The sequence below is a fragment of the Sceloporus occidentalis genome, unplaced genomic scaffold, assembly GCF_023333645.1.
Source record: "Sceloporus occidentalis isolate IW3139 unplaced genomic scaffold, rSceOcc1.0.p SCAF_1, whole genome shotgun sequence".
Classification (NCBI taxonomy): domain Eukaryota; kingdom Metazoa; phylum Chordata; class Lepidosauria; order Squamata; family Phrynosomatidae; genus Sceloporus; species Sceloporus occidentalis.
In genome coordinates this window covers 37,768,495-37,790,129 of record NW_028316981.1, presented here as the reverse complement: position 1 = coordinate 37,790,129, position 21,635 = coordinate 37,768,495, and the positions used below count along the sequence as shown (strand labels likewise).

The 21,635-nt window shown below is 38.8% G+C and overlaps 1 protein-coding gene across 10 annotated transcripts in view; it reads left to right on the top strand.

Annotated features, from left to right (window-relative positions):
• FOXP1 (forkhead box P1) overlaps positions 1-21,635 on the top strand; it is a 699,809-nt gene that overhangs the window by 566,385 nt on the left and 111,789 nt on the right. For all 10 annotated transcript variants that reach the window (XM_089519524.1, XM_089519514.1, XM_089519475.1 and 7 more), the window contains one exon: positions 10,599-10,803. In XM_089519524.1, the coding sequence (XP_089375650.1) occupies positions 10,599-10,803 (205 nt within the window). The remainder of the gene's footprint in view (positions 1-10,598; positions 10,804-21,635) is intronic.

Below are 21,635 nucleotides of genomic sequence, written 5' to 3'. Positions count from 1 at the left end.
CTGTGCATTTCATTTTTCCACCCTAAGTGCAGTATTTTACATTTCTCCATGGTGAATTTCATTTTGTTAGCTTTGGCCCAGCTTTGTAGTCTATTCAGGTCACTTTGAATTTGGTGTCATCTGCAAATTTGACGTATGCCTCCAATTCTGTCATCCAAGTCATTGATAAAGATGTTGAATAGCACTGGGCCCAGGACAGAGCCCTATGGGACCCCACTGGCCACTTCTCTCCAGGATGAAAAGAAGCCATTGTTGAGTACCTTTTGGGTTCGGCCGGTCAACCAATTACAAATCCATGTAACAGTTACTTTGTCTAGCCCACATTTTACAAGCTTGTTTGCAAGAATGTCATGGGAAACCTTGTCAAAGGCCTTACTGAAATCAAGATATACTACACATACTTGTATTTTTCTGATTAATAGATAAATTAACATTTCACAGCATTAGCCTTCCTTTCATTTTCCTAACGAGAAATCTTCAAAGCTGATTTAAGGCCTTACGAATCTCTCCTGTCCATGTTAGGAATCAGACTTGATTGTACAGATGATTGATGATGCCAGAGAATAGTCAAGTTGGTGCTTTTTTGTCTAATCTGTTTTTCTGGATAAAGGATTGTACAGATTAAGAGTTCTATTTAACTTGAGAAGTTACAGTCGTAAACATTGGCCAATAAAAGAGAATCTAAGGCCCGTTCCGCATGGGCCAAAAGTACGTGTGCGGCACGTACTAGGGTTAGAAAGGGGCATCCTTTCTGGATGCCCCCAACCCTAGTACGTGCCGAGCACGTACAAAATGGTGGCGCCCATTCTACCTGGGTGCCACCATCTTGACATAGTGGACGCTTAGTGTCCGCACGTCACGACGCATTAATGACACTGCAAGTGCAGCATTGGTGCCTTGCGGCGTCATTACCGTGCCGCAAAAAGAAGCTGCTTTTTGCGACTTCTTTTTGCTGCGCAGAGGAGTCACGCGGTTTGCCGCTGAGGCTCCTCAATGCAGCAAATGAGGGCGCTTTACAGACCACCCTTTGGGGCGGTCTGGAAAGCTCCTAAATCATTTCCTATATGGATATCTTCAACACAGCACAATGCAGTGAGGCTGTGTGCAATGCAGTCACTGCATCTAGTCTTGAAGCTCAGTTCTGTGGTGTCCAGTACATTTGTAGCAGCAGTATTGTTGCCTGTAAAATGGGAACAACAGTTAGAACCATGTTCTGTAGAAAAAAAGATTGCAAAACCTGTTTACAAAAGTAGTGAAACTCATTTTAATTTCATTAATGACATATATTTTTGGACATATGTTTCTTGCACATTTTATAGATGCATGTTGCAGCACCCATGTTGTACTTTACTGTTTTGTAAAATGGCCCCAAAACTTTTCCAGGCAGACTCCTGTGTATTTAATGGTAGCATGGTGTGCATAAATCAGCAATTGATCCTTTTTACAAAACACTGTAAATACATAGGACACCACCAGTTCAACCTGCTAATAAAGTCTGGTTCTAAAAGTGGGCATCACTACAGAAGGAAAGGGGAATGAAGCCCAGAACACACTGGTCTAATCAAATTTTGGAATCATACAGCATCATGCTGTGAGATGCACTTAACCATATGATGGCAGAAATGTATCTCACTGTTTGACAAAGGAGATTTCACACTTTCTTCATACTTTTATTTGTAGTTACTGATATTGAGACTAACATCAGCTCAAGCTGTTCTGGTTAAGAAGTCAGATAGGTTGCTACTGGCATTACTTGGGGGAAGGTAGTGATTTTCAGAGACAGTATGGAGCTTTTCCTCTTTCCAGTTACCTGCTAAATTTCAATAGTTGTCTCAGTGGCTGCAGTGAGTTCAGTCAATACCACTTTACATTTCTATACCGCTTCATAGTGAACTAAGCACTCTAAGTGGTTTATAATGTGTTAACCAATTGCCCCCAACACGCTGGGTGATCATTTTACCAACCTACGAAAAGATGGAAGGCTGAGTCTACCTGGAGCCCTGCAATATCAAACTCACAATGTTCTGGCTTCAGTACCAGCATTTAACCACTGTTCCACCAGGGTTCAATTTAGGAAAGACAGGTGCATGCACACTTATTCTCACTGATATCATGGGTGCATTCTTCTTGAAAATGTCACTTAGATTTAAGCCATTGTGTGCACCCATCTCATTCTTTCCTACATATTCAAGAGTTAGATTGTGTTCCAGAATATGCAGAGACAAATAGAAGGATTTTACTGAAAACCATGCTATGGTACCCATTGGCTTGAAGACAAAACATGATTCTGCTGTGGTTTTTAAAAAATAGTCCCAAGATAATACACACCTTTAAATTCATTGGTTGCTAGCTAAATAAATACATAAATAAATAAATAAATAAATAAATAAATCTTTTATTTATATCCCGCTTTTTATTAAAACAATCAAAGCGGCATACAACATTGAAATAATAAAGCAAATAAACCCTTAAAAAGGATTAAACAGTTCTAACAGTTAAAATTACCATTAAAAATGGTTAGATGTTTTATCCTCCAGAATACTGTTTATTCCACTGGTAGGCAACTGCAGCAGCTGGGGGAGGTAGTTTTATGCCCATGGAGTCCCATGGGAGTTGTACACACTGCCCCAAAGGCCAAAAAAACATTTTTTCCGGTTTTAAAAAGTTGTATGTGATGGTGGTGGTTTTTGCTCTCTCTTTTTCCAATGTTAAACAGTATAGTGGGTCCTTCAAATCTATTTTCAAGTGAATTGCTGCTCCTAGAGGCTTTCAGTAGAGGTGCTCTTTCCTCTTTGCCAGTAAAGGTGATCTAGGGAGTCTGAAGAGTTTGGGGCAATAAAAATAGTCTGCAAGTGCTGCATGTAGCCCTAGGGCTGCAATTTGCCCACCCCAGTTTAATTGTTGTTTGGTCTCAAGGACCTAGAGATGACATGGAAGGTCTTGCCTTCATTTGATCTCAAGACGTCCTGGGCCATCTGTTACTTTCTCCCTACACTGAAGCAGCAATGACAGCATACAAGCCCAAGACCTGCTTTTCATTTTACTCTTGATAGATTCCCACATGCCAATTAATGACTGGAAAGGGCAATATTCTTAGTGATGTTATGAAGGAGATGTCAGTTATACATTCTTGTCTCTCACTCTTCCTGGACAGGACCACTGAGAAGTCTATTATTGACAATATGGAGTTGTGGTGAAGAAGAAGAGGAAATAATTAAACAGCTAAACTCCCGGGGCAGGTTTTATGAGTACAAGAGAAGGCATGTAGGCTAGTGCCATTTTGTGCATATAAAGAGATTACAGTATGAGTTAATTACACCTCCAGATTTATTAGTAAGAAACATCACAAGCTGTTCTTCCATACCCTCCCACTGGACTCTGGTCTCTGCTTTTCTAATTTTTCCCACAGTTTGTATACTGTTAAGTTTGCTTGGTGAGGTGTCTTGTACATCAGTTAAACTGTCCAAAAGAGGGCAATTGGGCAGTGACAAGACACACTCATGTGTAATGTGAAAGAAATGAATGTAGTGATGCATGAAGTATAATCTGTGCAGCAGCACATCAAAAACACCAGTAGATGTTTTAGCAGTCATGGCATTGATAGATAGGCTTTACAGTATAGTATAACTATTAGTTCCTAAAATATTGGACAGAGACATATTAAAAATAGGATGATCACAAGCAATCCAATAGACAAAGGGAGGTTTGACTGGATATCATTAATATTACTTCATTATTTACTCCATTGTCCTCTCTTCTGATTCTGGAGTTCTGTGGGTACAGGAGGAAAAGGGAATAAAAGATTTGAGAATGAAGACAGGTCAGAATACAAGGCATTTTCTTTTCTTTATCAGAGAGATCTGATGGCTCAAAACTGATGTCATTATGAGGTTTAAATCAACTTTCTGCTTGCTTGAACATGGTCACCTGGGTATGGAGGTACAAGGACAAAAAAAGGTTGAGCGACTCTAGTTGCCTTTGAGCCAGTGAATACCTGGGGTTGCAAAATCGAGTTCCATGAAGAGTAATCTGTCAACTGTCCCCACAACATACATTTTTTAAGCCTGTGCCTACATTTTCTTTTATAATAAGGAGATACTTCTCCTAGGGAAAAGAAATACAGCACAGAAGCATGTGAGACCTCCAGACTGAAATAATAATTGACAATGAACACTGAAATTATAGATACCCTTTTTTGTTACTGACAAGTATTTTAAAGTGAAAAAGAAACTGCTAACTATGGTTGTGGTTGAAAAACATATCCTGTTAAAGCTGTTGCTGCTCCATTATATTTTTAGATGTCAGATGATGTTGGTAATTGATAAAAAATAGCCACAGTTAATATAGTAGAGGGTTTTTTTTTTCTTTTGGCTTTGGAAGTACTACCTGAAACAAATATTTTTAAGGTTTTGAAAAAAATCCTTGTCTCTTTATAATGTATGTGTAATCATCCTTGCTTTTGCACTCCAGGTTTGGATGTGTAACCATCAGCACTGGGGAAAAAAAAAACACAAGCCCATTTCAAAAGCATTCCAGACAATGAGATATAAATCTTAGGAAGTGGACTTAAAACTTAGTGGTTATAGTTTTATATTCTTGACAGGGACCCAGAGAAGCAGAATATGTTCTGGTATTAATTTCATTGGAACTTGCTTCTAAAGAAATATTTTTAGGGTTTGTATATTTGTTGTATTTTTATGTTGCAGAAATAAAATAGCTACAGGTCTTCACTTCCAATCTGAACATTTCGCATTACTAGAATGAAGAAATTTGAGTGCTAATAATTTCAATGATATTCAAAATCCACAAAACAGTGATACCTTTATTGGGTCAAGCCAAACACAAAATACATGTTGCAAGTTTTTGAAACTCCACTAGGTTATTCATCACTAGACAAAGATGTTAAAAATCATACAGGAAAAAAAGTATATGATGATGTTAGTCCCAAGCTTGCATTTTGGCAGGATGTGGCGGTTCTTAGTTCAGATGGTACTGGAGGGAAATTCATGCAGGCAGGCCCTTCCTCTTTCTGGCCATGTGGATATACCAGGAGATGAAAAAAAAATGTTCTGTTCGCAAGACAAAGAAAGATGCTCCTCCTGAGATCCAAGTTGCCTCCGTCTTTGTGAAGCTACAGTCTTGTTAGGCAGAAAACAATTTCTATAATAGGTTTAGAACAGAGATTGGCATAATGCAGTACATGTGTTCCTCTAGGGCTGTTTTTGCAACCTCAGACACCTATACACCAGACCTTCCTAAACAACCCTTTATGTGGCCAAAAAGAGAAAAGTGACTTTTCTCTTAGAAGCCTTCAGGAATGAGAAATGGCCATTTACTACACATAAAAAATAATTCCCTCACCCCCACCCCCAAATAAAACAAACCCCAGAAGTGTGCTTCTTTTCACATTTAGTTTTGCTAGTTGGGTGGGCTTGTTTCTAATCTGCGTAGACCCTGGTGGCAGGCACAAAACATTTGTCACTGGACAGTAGTTGTCTACCCCATTTTACAGGTTAGATACTGTTATTTACTTTCATCTCAGCCTGAGATGGCTATTTAAACAGTTTTCAGCATTTTAAACTTTAAATCAATAAAGAATGAATCAGAGAATCAAAAACTCATTAAACAGTGTAACAATTTTAAAAAGCTCAAACAGTTTCCATTTTTGAGCATGTACACATTTGGGCAGAATTATTATACACAGAAGTTTTAATTCAAAGCAGCATTTTAACTAGATGTCAGTTTGCAAATATGATTCACTGACGCCACTGGTTCAAGTGCTGGTAGTTTTGATGTAATTCTATCGGTGTCAAACTCTTCTTAAAGTGTAGCAGGGAAAGACTATATTTAATAATCCAGGTTTCTTAAAATTACAACATTTCAGTTAAGAGGAAAATATAGAAACCTGTTAAACTGTTCATAATAGTATTTTCTGATACTGATGTCACTTAGGTCACATGACATCAAAATTGGATCTGTTACCCAGTTCTATCTGATCTGTAATCCTCATGTGTATGACCCTGCTCCAGCAGCTGTTACATACAATTTGTCTGCATTTTACATAAAAATTGAGGTCTTTGTTCACATTTAAGTGGCACAGAGATAGTCCTCATTAATACTAGTCATCTGCCCTTCTACAGTAAGCTTGGAAAAATCCTGGTATAGTTGTTGCATCTTGCTAATTCACTCCTCTTTGCCCTTGATAAACTTTCTGTATTAAGATTTAAAAATCACCTCATCTAACAAAAATGTGGCAGCAATGCATTCATATTTTCATTTGAAAAGGTAGACCTGTATATATGAAAATATTAGAGCATCATCATAACAATAGCAATAATAAAATGGCAATCTTTTTCTCACTTTGATAGAGTCTGGAATTTTTTTTTAAATGTTGAAACATGTGTCCTAGTATCAGTATGTTCCCTTCAGCAGACAGGTCCATTCACTATTGGTTCAACTGAGTAAACAGTGGTGAAAGGGTCAGTCATATTCACAGGTAATTGTTAGTGTGGAGACAGTCCTGTCAAGCATGTTAGCTAAAAATACATCCCACACTGTCACTTTGCAAGGTGTTTGAAAATAATAGCCTAGTTGCAGCTAAACAAGGCACAGGATTGTGTCTTGACCTTTCTCTTTGTTTAAATTGCCTCAGAGGTTTAATTTCAGAGGACAAGTAATAATTGAATATGGCTAATAACTAACTGCTCACATGGGACAAAATCCATCAAACTATAATTGGCATTTGGTTTTTATGAAAGGAGAAAGAAATGGCTTTATAGCAATAGATATATCTTAAGACTTTCTGATTACTTAATGTATAAATTGAAGCATCTTTTAGAATATGTACTAATTGCAGACACTTAAAGCATTTCTCTAATTTTTTTTCGTCACTAGCAAAGACCAAATGTTTTTGTTAATGCTACTCCCAGAAAGGCGGGGAAGGTTATTGGTCTGTCGTGCAATAATTTACTCCTCTTTGATATGCAAACGATCCACGGTGAATATAAAAAAAATCCTATCAGACTCATTTCACAGTTCTTAACCACTTAGATTCTCTGGAGTCTATCGCCTCATTAGACCAGTGCTCTCCAAAGCTAGCATAATTAAAATCTTTAACAGTTTAGCAAAGTAAAGATGTTTGGCTGATCACGTTGAGATGATTATCTACCCATTGTATTCTAAATGACAAAAATAAATTAAATTTAGACCTTGGCATTTTTTATTATGTGTTTCCAATGAATATAATGCATACTGCTTTTATTTTAATGCCTAGGGTTTGGTGAGAGTCATGTTTGTTTCAGGCACTGATGCATATTTTGAAAATGGCAGGTCCCACGTCTCACACCACATAAATGATAAGTACCTGGAAACAAAGCAGTTTGTTCCATTGGCTCTTTGACTTCCAGCTCTTCAAAAGATTTTTTTAAAAACATTGCTGATTCCACACAGTTTTAATACTGAAATAATATTTAAATGCCTGATTTCCACATGCCAGCCTAGAATGATATAACAACATACTCTCATATTTTGGTTTCCAAAGGTTTTCTGTGCTGTCAAATTAATATGACAATCTTACAAAAAATGGAATTGACAACATGTGCCTTTGTAACATTTACATAACATCATAACTCTTATTTAGCCTGTTGATTTCCCCCAAAATCCTCACTTCAGTTAAAGAATGCATGAATTGCCTAAATATGGCTATCCATTTTTATCTAGTTGAGAAACATTTCTTTTTTAAAATAAATAAATAAATAAAGATTATTTTATGTTTTCATTACACTTCCAATGGCTCATTAGCACTGATCAAGAAATGACAGTAATAATAATAGTGTTACTTGTATAGAAACTTGCAGGGTTTTTTTTTTCACTAGACACATCCATCAATTAAGTGAGCAGTGCTAGAAACCAAAATTAATGAGAAAGATAGGTGTGTTAATGAAATAATCATAGTATAATCAATTTGACTGTTAAAATTCGAAAAGCATTTCATGAAGACAATGTGAATTCATAATTTATGTCTAAAAGTGATTAATAAAAACTGTATTTAATAACAAAGCTATTTGTCATAATTTACAATTTAAGCACAAAATTAGTCACATTGTGGTTCATGTTGTCATAATAACACAGATGAATAAATTTATTTTGAAGACCTTTCTTGCCTCTAAAGAGAGCTTAACATTTATCCGTTGTCTTTCAGAAAATGAAACTCCATTTATTTGGATGTTCTATCAGCAGAATACAGCTAGGAATTATTGTAGAATTCAAATTGTGCATGGCAAACCTCAAGTATAACTTTACTTTCTGTAACATCTAGGAGAACAGTCCAATCAGTCTGAAAGTGTTGTATTTCAATGCCTTTCCTCACTATGCTTTTCCACAGGAAATCATGTCAAATTATTTTTTCTTTGTTACCAAACAACTTAATATGAACTATTAAATGTTTATGTAGCGAAGCCCAAATAACATTGGTGATAAATAATGTGTCAGGATATACAAAGAGCTATGACATGCTAAAGATGACCAGAGATTCAGCTAGTCCTACCTTCCCTAATGGCAGCTTTTCCTCATCTCAGCCCAAAAATATTTGCTCACTGTATGATTTCACTGGAATGAACCTGAGAGTGTATGCAAAGCATTTAGTATGTGTGGCTTCTGCCCATTATATTGCAACCTCTGGTAAATCTCTGCCAAATTACAATAGAAATTGTACTCCCAGGCTATGTAGTTTCCAGTCCAGTCAGAGTATATATAATCACAAGATATCTGCGTGGAAAGCGTTCCCTTGCACACCCAGGGAGAATGTATACCCCCAACTCCATATCTGCTAAATCCATTCTCATTGTCTGATGGGACAAATTGTTCTAACATCAAATTGATGGGTCACTGGTAAGAAAATATTCTGCTTACATCCAGCCACCACAATATCATTTCTATCAACGTAAAAGAGGCCAGGATAAAATTACTAGTGCATTCACCATCAACACCTGGAATTGTAGAACAGGCTGTCAGGACTCCAGTGTCTTAGTAGCTCCTACAGTGTTTGTACCCGTCCTGGGCCTTCCATGGCAGCCATGTCACATCATCACAGCTGAGTCATTTAACTTCCATGTTAGTTTTCCACAGTGCCATGGTGTGATACTATATCAGTTGAACCAGAGCACTGAAAGGCCTAATCAATTCTCCTGACCTGGGCAATGGACTAACTGGACTTATTCCCCAGTCTTAAAAATTGTTACTCCTGTGTGTGAAAGTTAATCAACCTGTAAGTGATGAATGATGAATAAAATAAGTGCATTTGTTTTTTCCCTGTCTCTGATCCATAAATACCTTTACATTCATATGTATCTGCTAATCTGAGAACTGGAACCAGGGTGATGTAGTGGTTTGAGTGTTGAACTATGACTCTGAAGACAGGGTTTGATTCCTCGCTTGGCCATGAAAACCACTGGGTGACTTTGGGCAAGTCACATGCTCTCAGCCTCAGGGGAAAGTAATAGCAAACCTCCTCTGAACAAATTTCTGAAGGGTTGGGGATTGAGGTGGGTAACAACAGAGGTTAATACAATACAAAATAATCAAACAAAACAAACCCCCAAATCCCCCCCAACCCTCAAGTTCCCCCCATTTTTACTCCATTATACGGGTGGGAATTGTGAGGTCTTCCAGATGATTTTGGACTACAACTTGCAGCATTCCTCATTCACTATATAGGGCTGGATAGAGTTCCAGTCCAATAGCATCCAGCATGCTGCATGACTTTCACCCCTAGTTTAACTGGGTCCAGATAAGAAGGATGGGCACTGGCCAACTAGTAATGGCATAGTTTTTTGTGGGTTTGTCAGGTTATGTGGCCATGTTGTGGAAGAGTTTATTCCTGACGTTTCACCAACATCTGTGGCTGGCATCTTTGATGCCAGCCACACATGCTGGCGAAACGTCAGGAATATACTCTTTTAGAACATGGCCACATAGCCCAAAAAACCCACAAAAAACTATGGATGCCGGCCATAAAAGCCTTCGACTTCGCATAGTAATGGCATGTTTTTGCTCTCGTGTTCTTACTTGCTGTCTGAATTACTAAATCACCAAAAATGCAACTACTTCAATTAAATTCAAACAAATTCAAACAAAGCACTTGAACATTCTTCTTGGTCACTGGCTCCCATTGTCAGATACTTCTAGCTATCCCTCTCTTTCTGAACATATCTAGTAAGTACATCCTATGCCCTTCCTTTGGGTTTTCCCCATCTATTGGGCCAAACTATTAATTCACCAAGGTTACACAAACAAATACTGTACAAACAAGACCTCTAGGTTGTCTAGCTCACCATCCACCTTACTATGGTCATGGCTATGGATCATAACAGGCACTGCAATTTAAGTAACAACATGCTGTCTGTATAAAACATTAGCTGATGGGACATTAATATTGTGCCATATCACTAATATGTGGATATGGCTGCTAGGTTTGGTACTTAAAATATGAAAAATAAACTTCTGCTTTTGGTTTTGTTTATTGACTTTGATGATAATTCCGGTTTGAAAGTAGCAAAATTGACTGTTAATTGATTTTAATTTATTCAATTTTGTTTCAGGCATGATTCCAAGTGAACTACAGCAACTCTGGAAAGAAGTAACAGGTTCTCACACAGCAGAGGAAGCTGTAAGCAACAACCACAGTAGCTTGGACCTCTCAACGACATGTCTCTCCTCCTCAGCCTCTTCTAAGACCTCCTTAATAATAAACCCACATGCCTCAACAAATGGACAACTGTCAGTCCACACTCCTAAAAGGGAGAGGTAAGTGCTGGGAGAATTTATCAATATCCAGTGTTGTGGGGGATATTTTAATAGTATTGATAACAAAAATGCATTCTTTCCTGTTTTGCTGATATTCTAATTTTTCATATGTATATGAGACAGTAAAAATAAAAGAATAGTAGAATAAAGAAAAAAATACTTAGTGTAATGTAGTTTGTCTCACGTAGTAATCATCGTTCATTAGGGAAATTTAGAACAAAGATTTTCAGTAGAATGTGCTGGCTTATGCTGCTACACTGGAATATTTTGGAAGTTCCCATTTTAATTGATTTTGTATGAAACAGTAGCGTTACACAAGGGAACACAACAGGCACAGTGGACATGTAACATGGTTATGTGCATAATGTGCACATATTCATTATGTGCACAGTGTAGTGTGTAAGTATACACAGAATACAAATCCACAATACACATATTAGCATATATTCCTCATATGGTCTGTGAAGTAGATATTAATTTGGACTTAACAGACATTAAACTTATACAAGGATTTTATAGTTTTTTGTGGGTTTTTCGGGCTGTGTGGCCATGTTCTAGCAGAGTTTTTTTTTCTGACGTTTCTCCAGCATCTGTGGCTGGCATCTTTCTCTGAAACGTCAGGAAGAAACTCTGCTAGAACATGGCCACATAGCCCGAAAAACCCACAAAAAACTATGGATGCTGGCCATGAAAGCCTTCGACTTTACAAGGATTTTATAGTTCAGACATTTCAAATTTCTAAGGAAAAGGCATTCCACTAAACTAAATGGGTCTTTAAAGTAGAAGTCAGAGAACCAGATCCCAAGTTTTTAGGGCCATTAGCTTGCCCCACTCAAAAGCCTGAAAAAGTCTGCCACAGTTTTTGTACCAGTCTCAAAGACAGCCCCTCCATCCATGCAACACTCCATCCTTCAGATTATCCATACCTGGGCCACTGTTACCAAGCCATCCCTGCCCAAGTATAACTAACATACCTGTCAAAGCTGATAAAGGGCACACCAAGGCACCAATGTCATTTAGGCTTTCAGTGACAAATTTGGATCCAGAAGAACCGAAGGCTGAAAACTTGATCCTTCAGTGGGAATGTAAGCCCACCCAGAAAAGATGGTCTACTTAGATATATACTAAAAGTCAATATTTCAACTATTGTGTTAAGGTTATTGTAGCTATCTTCGAAGTCAGGGGAACACTGGCAGACACACGTACTTTTAAAAAGTCAGTAATTTATTTGAGATTGCTCACACGAGAGGAGTTCTGACCCATGTGCTCATGTGCACATTCTTAAGAAAAAGGTGATCTCAAGAAGAGGTGATCCTGCATTCCTATGAGTACCATGTGGATATCTGCGGTGTTACCAAATTGCTTCTGTGTTTATTTTATGTGAGCATGTTCCTCATTGAAGTTGTGACTGGCTCTGTGTAGACCAGTAATGTGCTATGTGAACTATGCCTTCTAAATGTCATGCAAGTCCAAGGTGGTCATAGCCGCCTTATTTTCTTTTTCTCTGAAGCATGACAAGCCTGCTCTTCAAATATATGGTTTCTACTTGACTGGAAATTGTACTTTTGCTTATTTTTGGCTACCTGGAGTAAAATGATGAACATTTGATTTTGTTTCATTTTCTGTTGAGAACCGGGCATGCATATTAGTCATGTGCACACAAATGATAAGCCAGAAATCTGAGCCCCATGCTTGTATCTGTAGATGTTTGTATCTGTAACTGACAAGCCTGAAGTCCTGGTTTTGATGATAATGCTAAGCTTTCACTTCCCGTAATTAAGCCATTTCCATTGGTGTGAGAAGCCAAGTGAGAGCAATCAAGCTATGGGTTGTAGCACAGAACTCATGAGTGGTCAGCCTGGATTATGCAGAATTCTGATGTATTGTTGCAAAGAAATGCAGTTGCAGAGTTACTTTTGTTACAGAGGGTTTGCCCCAAAGAGAATCAAACATTCCAGGTTATGCAATCTTTTTTGTGATTTTTTTCTTTTTATATAAAGAAAATAAATGATTATAAACTCTAACTAGTTGCCCATGTTTTAGTGGTGGGAGGATCCATGTGCACAGTTATAACTTGTGCACAGCTGTTCCTGTTCCTAGAAATATAAAATCTGGTCACAGTGACATATGCCTTGATTAAGTCCCATATGTTTTCATGTAACGTACTCTATGTGGCATTGCCTTTGGAAAATATTTGGTAACTACAGTGGATCCAAAATTCTGTGGCCAGACTGTCCCCAAGGGCTGGTTACATGGAATATATAACTCCCCTGTTACTTGCTTATTAGCTTTTGTTTACAATAATTGCATTTCCATCTGTATTTCGTAGTTTGTATTGATGCACATATGGACTTGAGCAATTTAGGTATTGGGTATTTAGGTCTAAACTGTACATGCAGACTCCTCTTTTTTTTAAAAAAGGTCATCTCTTGAAATAAATTTATACAAGCTTTTTAAAAAAATAACACATAGCACACTATTTTAAAAAATGTATCAAATGTCCTCCCTCCTAAAAGAAGTATTTTTACCCTATAATCCTACATCATGTCCCTGTGGTATCTCCATATTATTCTGAAAGGTTTCTCTAAGGCTCTAAAGCAGAGTCTGGTGTAGAAAGAGGCTTCAAGGTGAATTGTCAAAAATAATTTCCCTTAGCATACCACTGGATCAAGGAGCCTTCTAACAGCAGAGGATACACTAGATACATGTATGTAGAATGTTTTTAATGTTGTAAGCCACTTTATTGTTTTGTTACAAAAAGCAGGGTATAAATAACAGTTTTATTATTTATTTATACAATCAATGGCTCCTAATATAGTTGGCCTTTCATATCCTCTGTTTTGTTGTTAACTGCCCTCGAGTCGATCTTGACCCATGGTGACCCTGCTGATGAGACATCTGCAAGACCCTCTGTCCTCCACTGCTCTGCTCAAATCCCACAAACTCATACTCATGATTGCTTTAATAGAGTCCGTCCATCTTGCATGCGGCCTTCCTCTCTTTTTACTTCCCTCTACCTTTCCTAGTATTACTGTTTTTTTCAGTGATTTCTGCCTTCTCATGATGTGTCCAAAGCACAATAACCTGAGTTTTGTCATCTTGACTTCTAGAGAAATTTCTGGCTTGATCTGCTCCATGACCCATTTGTTGGTCTTTTTGGCTGTCCATGAAATCCTTAGCACTTTTCTCGAGCACCACATTTCAAATGAGTTTGAGAGGTGATTTACCAGGGAGTGTGTTCCACTGTTGAACAGCTTTTACTGACAGGAAGTTCCTTCTGATGTTTAGGTGGAATCTTTTTTCCTGTAGCTTGCATCCATTGTTCTGGATCCTATAGTCTGGAGCAGCAGAAAACAATCTCCAAAGCCAACATCTAAATTCCTTGTATTGTGGAAACAAACCCCAGCAGATACAAAGGGCCCACTGTAGTTGGAACTTCGTGTCCCTTTTGTGAATGTTACCTGCTAGGATGAGAGTTTGGCATACTTGGACTGTCATCTCCCCATCCTGGTTAATTTTCATTGGACTATGATTTTCTCACAGGGAAATATTAGGTGTGTGTAAGACCTTTGTGTGTCAGTTGGTGTGTTTATGGATGGGTTATGAGTGCTTTCAGAAGAAGGGTCCTGAGTAGCCTGCTTCTTGAATGGAGTTTACTCACTAGCCCTTGGAATCTGAGCTGTAATATGTCAGCATCCATTAGATGGCAAAGGTGTCAATACTGAGAAGTGTCTTATTGAAACCAAATAGGCTACTAATGAAAAGAGAATTAACTATAATACTTACTGTCTTTGCTAGCTTGTTTATAGGTGAGTCGGGGTTCTTTTTGTTCTTGGCTAAAGTCTTTCTTAGTCAAAAGAGATTTGAAAGAATGTTGGTAAGGCAAGCATATAAGCACATCTTGTGCCTTTCTTATATGCAGAAAACAAAGCTGTTATGTATGGATGTAAAATACTTAAGAACCTTTTTTGTTTTGTTTTGTTTTTTTAGATACTGTTTATAGTCTGTTACTTATGCACGGAGGACCTGGTCTTGTTTTTGTTGGTGTGCATTTGTTCATGTCTGTCAGATGAAATATGTTTCCATATATGTAGTACCAGAATACAACATTTTTTTGTAGAATGAGATGTACTAAAACTATTTTGGCTTCTTCCAATATGTAGCAAAAGGCAAGAGAGAATAATAATCTTCCGTGTGTGTGTGTGTTGAATGTGAAAGAATAAAGGACTTGTAGTAGATGGAAATAAAACATTGGCCGGTTACAGACCGGCACTTGGGACGTCCTGCGGACGTCCCATTTTAAAAAAGGGGCGTCTCTTCTAGACGCCCCTGGCTCTAATACGGACTCTGTCCGTACAATATGGCGCCAGCCGTTCCACACAGCCGGCGCCATCTTTACGTATCGGACGCTGTGCATCCGAACGTGTCGCGGCGCCTGTGACGTCACAAGTGCGCCAGCGGCGCCTCGCGACGTCATTAGGGCGCTGCAGAAAGAAGCTCCATTTTGGAGCTTCTTTTTTGCTCCGCAAGGGAGCCGCGCGGTGTGGCTGCGACGGCTCCCTTACGGAGCAAACGGCAGCGGCGGCAGACCGCCTCAAAGCGGCGGTCTGTAACCCGCCATTGTTTGCTATTTTAAAAAACAGACAGCATTTACCTGCACTGTTCTATGTGTGTTATTTTCATTACATTCTGTGCCCGCCAACCCACTTTGGTAGTCAGGGGAAAGGATAGAGTGGCTTGGCTCTTTTTCATTTCTTTGTATCCTTTGCCCTCCCTTCTTGTCAGTCAGCCCAGGGTACGTAACAGACTACTATTACCAGAATCAGGAATAGCTTTCAACATTTAATGGACATCATTGATAGGATGGGGAAGCACATGGGTCTGCCCTCCTTCACACATAAAAAAGTTAGATTATGCACAGTACTTGGATGCAATAAGTGATTGCAATAGGATGTTGGCTGTGTTAGCTTCTAAGTGCATTCCAACACAGCAGTTCTCTGCAGCAGTCTATGTGACTCCAGGACAACTTGCAAGTGTATATCCTTGCACAACTGAGATGAAGATATTGAAGGTGTCTTAGATTTGCTTCCATATCTTGATGGTGTGTGATCTGCATCTTATTACATTTTCTGTTTCCAAGAATTCAGAAGAATCTAGAATCATAGAATCATAGCATCGTAGAGCTAGAAGAGACCACAAGGGCCATCCAGCCCAACCCCCTGCCATGAAGAAACTCTCAATCAAAGCATCCCCGACAGATGGCCATCCAGCCTCTGCTTAAAGATCTCCAAGGAGGGAGACTCCACCACTCTCCGAGGGAGTGTGTTCCACTGCCGAACGGCCCTTACTGTCAGGAAGTTCCTCCTAATGTTGAGGAGGAATCTCTTTTCCTCTAGCTTACATCCATTATTCCAGGTCCTGTTCTCTGGAGCAGCAGAAAACAAGCTTCTTCCCTCCTCAATATGACATCCCTTCAAGTATTTAAACAGGGCTATCATATCACCTCTTAATCTTCTTTTCTCCAGGTTAAACATCCCCAGCTCCCTAAGTCTTTCCTCATAGGACATAGTTTCCAGACCCTTCACCATTTTAGTCGCCCTCCTTTGGACACGCTTCAGTTTCTCAGCATCCTTTTTAAATTCTGGTGCCCAGAACAGGACACAGTATTCCAGGTGGGGCCTGACCAGAGCAGAATATAGTGGCACTATTACTTCCCTTGATCTAGACACTATGCTTTTATTGATGCAGCTTAAAATTGCATTGGCCTTTTTAGCTGCTGGATCACACTGTTGGCACATGTTCAACTTGTGGTCTACTTGGACTCCTAGATCCCTTTCACATGTAGTCTCCATAAGCCAGATGTCCGCCATCCTATATCTCTGCATTTCATTTTTCCATCCTAAGTGCAGTACCATACATTTCTCTGTGTTGAATTTCATTTTGTTAGCTTTGGCTCAGCTTTCTAGTCTATTCAGGTCATTTTAAATTTTGATCCTGTCCTCTGGAGTATTAGCTATTCCTCCTAATTTAGTGTCATCTGCAAATTTGATAAGTATGCCCCCAATTCTGTCATCCAAGTCATTGATAAAGATGTTGAATAGCACTGGGCCCAGGACAGACCCCTGTGGAACCCCACTGGTCACTTCTCTCCAGGATGAAAAGGAGCCATTATTGAGCACCCTTTGGGTTCGGCCGGTAAACCAGTTCCAAATCCATGTAACAGTTGCCTTGTCTAGCCCACATTTTACAAGCTTGTTTGCAAAAATGTCATGGGAAACTTTGTCAAAGGCCTTACTGAAATAAAAGATACTATATCCACAGCATTCCCTTCATCTACCAAGCTGGTAATTTTATCAAAGAAAGAGATAAGATTTGTCTGGCATGACTTCTTTCTCTGAAACCCATGTTGACTTTTTGTGATTATGGCATTGCCTTCTAGATGTTCACGGACCCTCTGTTTAATGATCTGCTCTAGAATCTTTCCTGGTATTGATGTCAGAGTAACTGGTGATAATTGTTGGGATCCTCTCCCCCCCCCCCCCCTTTCTCATGGCAATACATTCATTAATTTGCAACAGGAATTTGTTTTATAAATTCTGAAATGCAAGAAGAAATTCTGCTTTTTACATTTTGTAAAAACAGGTTCTTTCTTTAAGAATAAATGTAGACCAAGTACTTCTTTGTAGTTTGTGATATATTACAATATGGTACCTTGAAATTAGCTTTGAGAGTGCACTTGAAAACAAACATTGCCACAATTCTCTATTGTTAGGCTAAACAACAACAAAAAAGGTCTGAACTTCTAATAAAATTCATAAATGTGGATGATACCATTAAAAATCCTTTTCAGATCCATCAAAATGTAAAACGTTGAATGCCTTGGAGTTAAAGAGGGTGTGGGCTGGGACTTGTTTCCCTTTTCTTTGATATATTTGAGGTTGGCACCAACAATTTGCAACCATGTGATTGAATTACCTCTCCGTCCATAAGAGAGTGGGCAAGTATATATTGAAGAATGCTGACTGAGACATTTAAGGTTTCTGTTGCTGTCTTGTCAGGCGAAGTGGTGCCTGCCAAGATGTCATATGATACATGAAACTGTGTGTTTAGAAGCCCTTTTTGGAGAGGGGGAGTATTTGCACATCTCTGCATTCAGGGGAGCATACGAACACTACAAAGAAAAGGCTCTAAGGTAAAAAGGATTGCGTATATTTGAAGGGAGTGGAACAATTCCACAAGGCAGCAAGCTGGTTTAACTTTATGGCTAAAGGTTCAGGTTGATGTGGGAAATAAAACAAACTAAAATTCAAATCAGCTTAGTAGAATATAAAGCTTCTCTTGAACAAAGAAGAGTGGGAAATATTTCAGATTCTTATGGCTCAAAAGCCAATTTGAGTAGTCTTTATAAAATGTCTAGGAACAGCTACTTCAAGATTATTTTGAGTATGCCTGAAAATTGTCTGAATGTATTTTTATTTATGTTTTGTTTCTGTATTTGTGATTTTATGTTTTTACTAGTTAATTTCAGATATAAATAAATAAATTACAATTGGTTAAATAAACAAAACCTGGAAATCATCAGGAGGCAGCATACAGATTATACAGTATTTAACTGTCCTGCTTTTTCCCATGGACTTTATTCTTCTTTGAAAGAAAGAATTGAAAATGTAATTCTAGAGTGACTTTACCATGGTCCCCCAGATGATGTTGGATTGCAGCTCCCTCAACCCTCATAATTGGTTGTGCTGGCTAGGGCTAATGAGAAGCCCAATAAAACAACATCTGAAAGGCTACCTATTTTCCATCCCTAGCCTAGAACAACACTATCTTTGCTCTTTTGGGCATGCACTTCCATTCTCTGTGTCTTTTAAAACACTTATTTAAGTAATCAGGCAATCTAGCAGTGATACTATGCTATGAGCTGAGGTTAACAAATTCAGAAGTGGGCAAAGAAGGAAAAGGCTGAGATATTTATGTCAGTACAGAGGTTTTGGAAAGAAGGAAAGGCAAAATACTAACTTTAAAGGCAGAAATTCCGAAGAAGCTCCTTGTAAGTGGCATTCACCCTAGCGCTTATGATTCGTGGGATGCAGTGTATTTCTTTTTCTTGTATTGATTCTCCAAAGAGGATCATGATCATCAAATGACATAGGGGTACATGCTCCAGCCCACTAGGTTGATAAAGTGATATAGCAGTATACTCCTTTGCAGTGCTAAAAGCTAAACAGGAACATAACACTTCTTCTAGGGCAGTGATGGTGAACCTTTTCGAGGCAGGGTGCCCAAACTACAACCCAGAACCTACTTATTTATTGCAAAGTGCCATGTCCCTCTGGCTTTCTAGTAACAACCTCTGGCAAACTTTGTGCTAGGATGATAGCACATGTGCCCACGGAGAGGGCTCTGAGTACCACCTCTGGCACGCGTGCCATAGGTTCGCCATCACTGTTCTAGGGCATCCTGCTGTGTTGCCATCATTGAAAAATATGTATCTTTCCTGTGTACAACTGGGCTCAATTCTCTCATGCTGGAAGGAGGGGAGAAGGCTATAACAGAGTGACTCAATTTGTATGGAGATCTGAAGATCCTTGCCCCAATTAGTGCTGTATGCAAAAACAGCTACTTCTGAAGCACAGTCATACTTTCTACCAAAGTCTTGTATGGAGGTGGTTCTTGTTAGATGTTGGGATATACTGCTACCAGCTTTGCCTTTATCAGTCCCTCTGTTAGGAAAAAATGGATGGTCTGGATTCATTTCAGTCTATCCCATTTTTGAGAATCAAGTTGCCATGGTCCTGAGGATACATGCTAGCTGCTAGTCTGGTGAGATTGTAGCCCTGTTAGTTCTGTTGGACATCTTTGCGGCTTTTAGTACCATGTGTGATAATATCTTTCTGGACCACTTAGCCAGAATAGGCTATGGGCACATCTCTTTATGGTTGTTTCACTATCTCCTGGAGAGCAGGTTAGATTTCAGAAGGTAGCACTAGGGAATATTGGCTTGACACTGAGGCTCTGGCACACAGAATCTTGCAAAGTTCCATCTTATCTTCTAAACTTTGCCGTGGGCTATCTTTTCATGCTGCTTTTTAAGTTTTACAGTCCCCATAACCCCATTTTTCCTTGTCTCTGAGTATTACAACTCAAAATGCCACCAATAACCGTTGAAGTACTACTTCACTGGAAAGGGACATAATTGCCAGTGCTGTTTAGGGCCATGGGCTCATTCTTTGAAAGCAAAGAGCACTGTAGTGCTGTCCATACTAAGTAACAAGTATGTCTGTGGAAAGCATCATAGGCCATAGGCTTTTTGTCTATGTTTTGTGTTGCAATCCTGTGTCAAGGATGATTCAACTGCAAAATAACTTCATCTGTCCTGGTTGATTCAGCAAGCAGGGTTTGATACCTTGATTGTGATGGCAATAGTTTTATGTGTTGTTGCCAAAATGTCTCCACCAAGGCAGAAGAGAAGTATCAGCAGGCTCAGGGGAACTGCAGTTTGTAGTAGTGTGGGCAATTTCACACACAGAAGAAGGGAGCAGGGTCTCTACAACTGTCCACTGGGAGTTGAACATGCTTGGTGGCTATGGAAGATGACTGAATATTGGGAGTGGTGAATGGACGGGAGTGTCATGGAGAACAGCATGGCTGGCTGGCACAATCAACAGGAGCACTGCACATTGAGACATTTCATTGCACATCCCACTTGTATTAATCTGCTCTTTCAGTACTCTGATTGCTGAACTCCTGCTGGATTTTGATGTGGTTAGTGAAGCTGATGACTTCTGAGTTTCCTCCTCCCCCCTCCCCATCTTCTCCAGAACAGTGTTGTGAGTGACAAGTATATGAACTTTTCATTTGAGCTTCAGCTACTCAGTTGCTCTAGTTTCATTTGTCACATTGAAGCTAAATTACTGTGATGTGGAGATACAGTCCTGTTGAATTGTACGTCTTAAGGAGGTTAAAATGTGTTTGGGGACTTAACTGCAGCTCGTTAAATAGTCTTGCAGTGTTGTGTTTGACTGGCTTCTGTGTCTTCACTGTGTCTTTTTCACCAACACAAATGTTCAGGGTTTTTTTTTAAAGGACTAATGTCACATACAGAGAGTAAGCAATAAAATTCCTTCTAGGATGTTTTTCATTTTTTACTGTGTTTTGAAATTGTATCATTTAGTTAATTTTTAAATTGTTGTTGCAAATTATCTTAAATGTAAAGAAAAAATGCATTAATTCAGACCTTTATTTTTATTACAAAAATGTTGTACCCTACTTTATACTCTAAATGATTTTCAAGCAGTTTGCATGTTTAAAACACAATAATAATAATAATAATAATAATAATAATAATAATAATATAACCAGTAAGATTCGTTTAAACCAACCATATTATAAAATGTATTTTAAAAAGAATGAAAGCAAAGAATTCTTTTTAAAAAATCTACAAGGCAGTTTTGGTATATTCCTGGATTCAGCTCTGTACCTATAGAACCTAACTGGGCCAAGAGTATGTTTGCCCAGTTATAGCTAGTACATGAGTGGGGCCGATTCCTGGAAATATATGATCCAGCCAAAGTGATGCATGCTTTAGTTACATCCTGTTTGGATTAGTGTAACATGCTGTACATGAGGCTTCCTTCGGAAATGGCTCCAAAATTGCAACAAGCCAGTAGTGTGCAAAATGCTTGGAGTTTCAGAAATACAGTCTTTAGCAGTGGCCTTATGACTGTCCTCTTTTACAAGGAGGTGTTCATTGCTTTCCCAGATCAACTGCTAAGTCTTCTCTTCCTATATATTATAGCAGTTCAGGAGCAAGAGTTTAGCCTGTGGCAGGA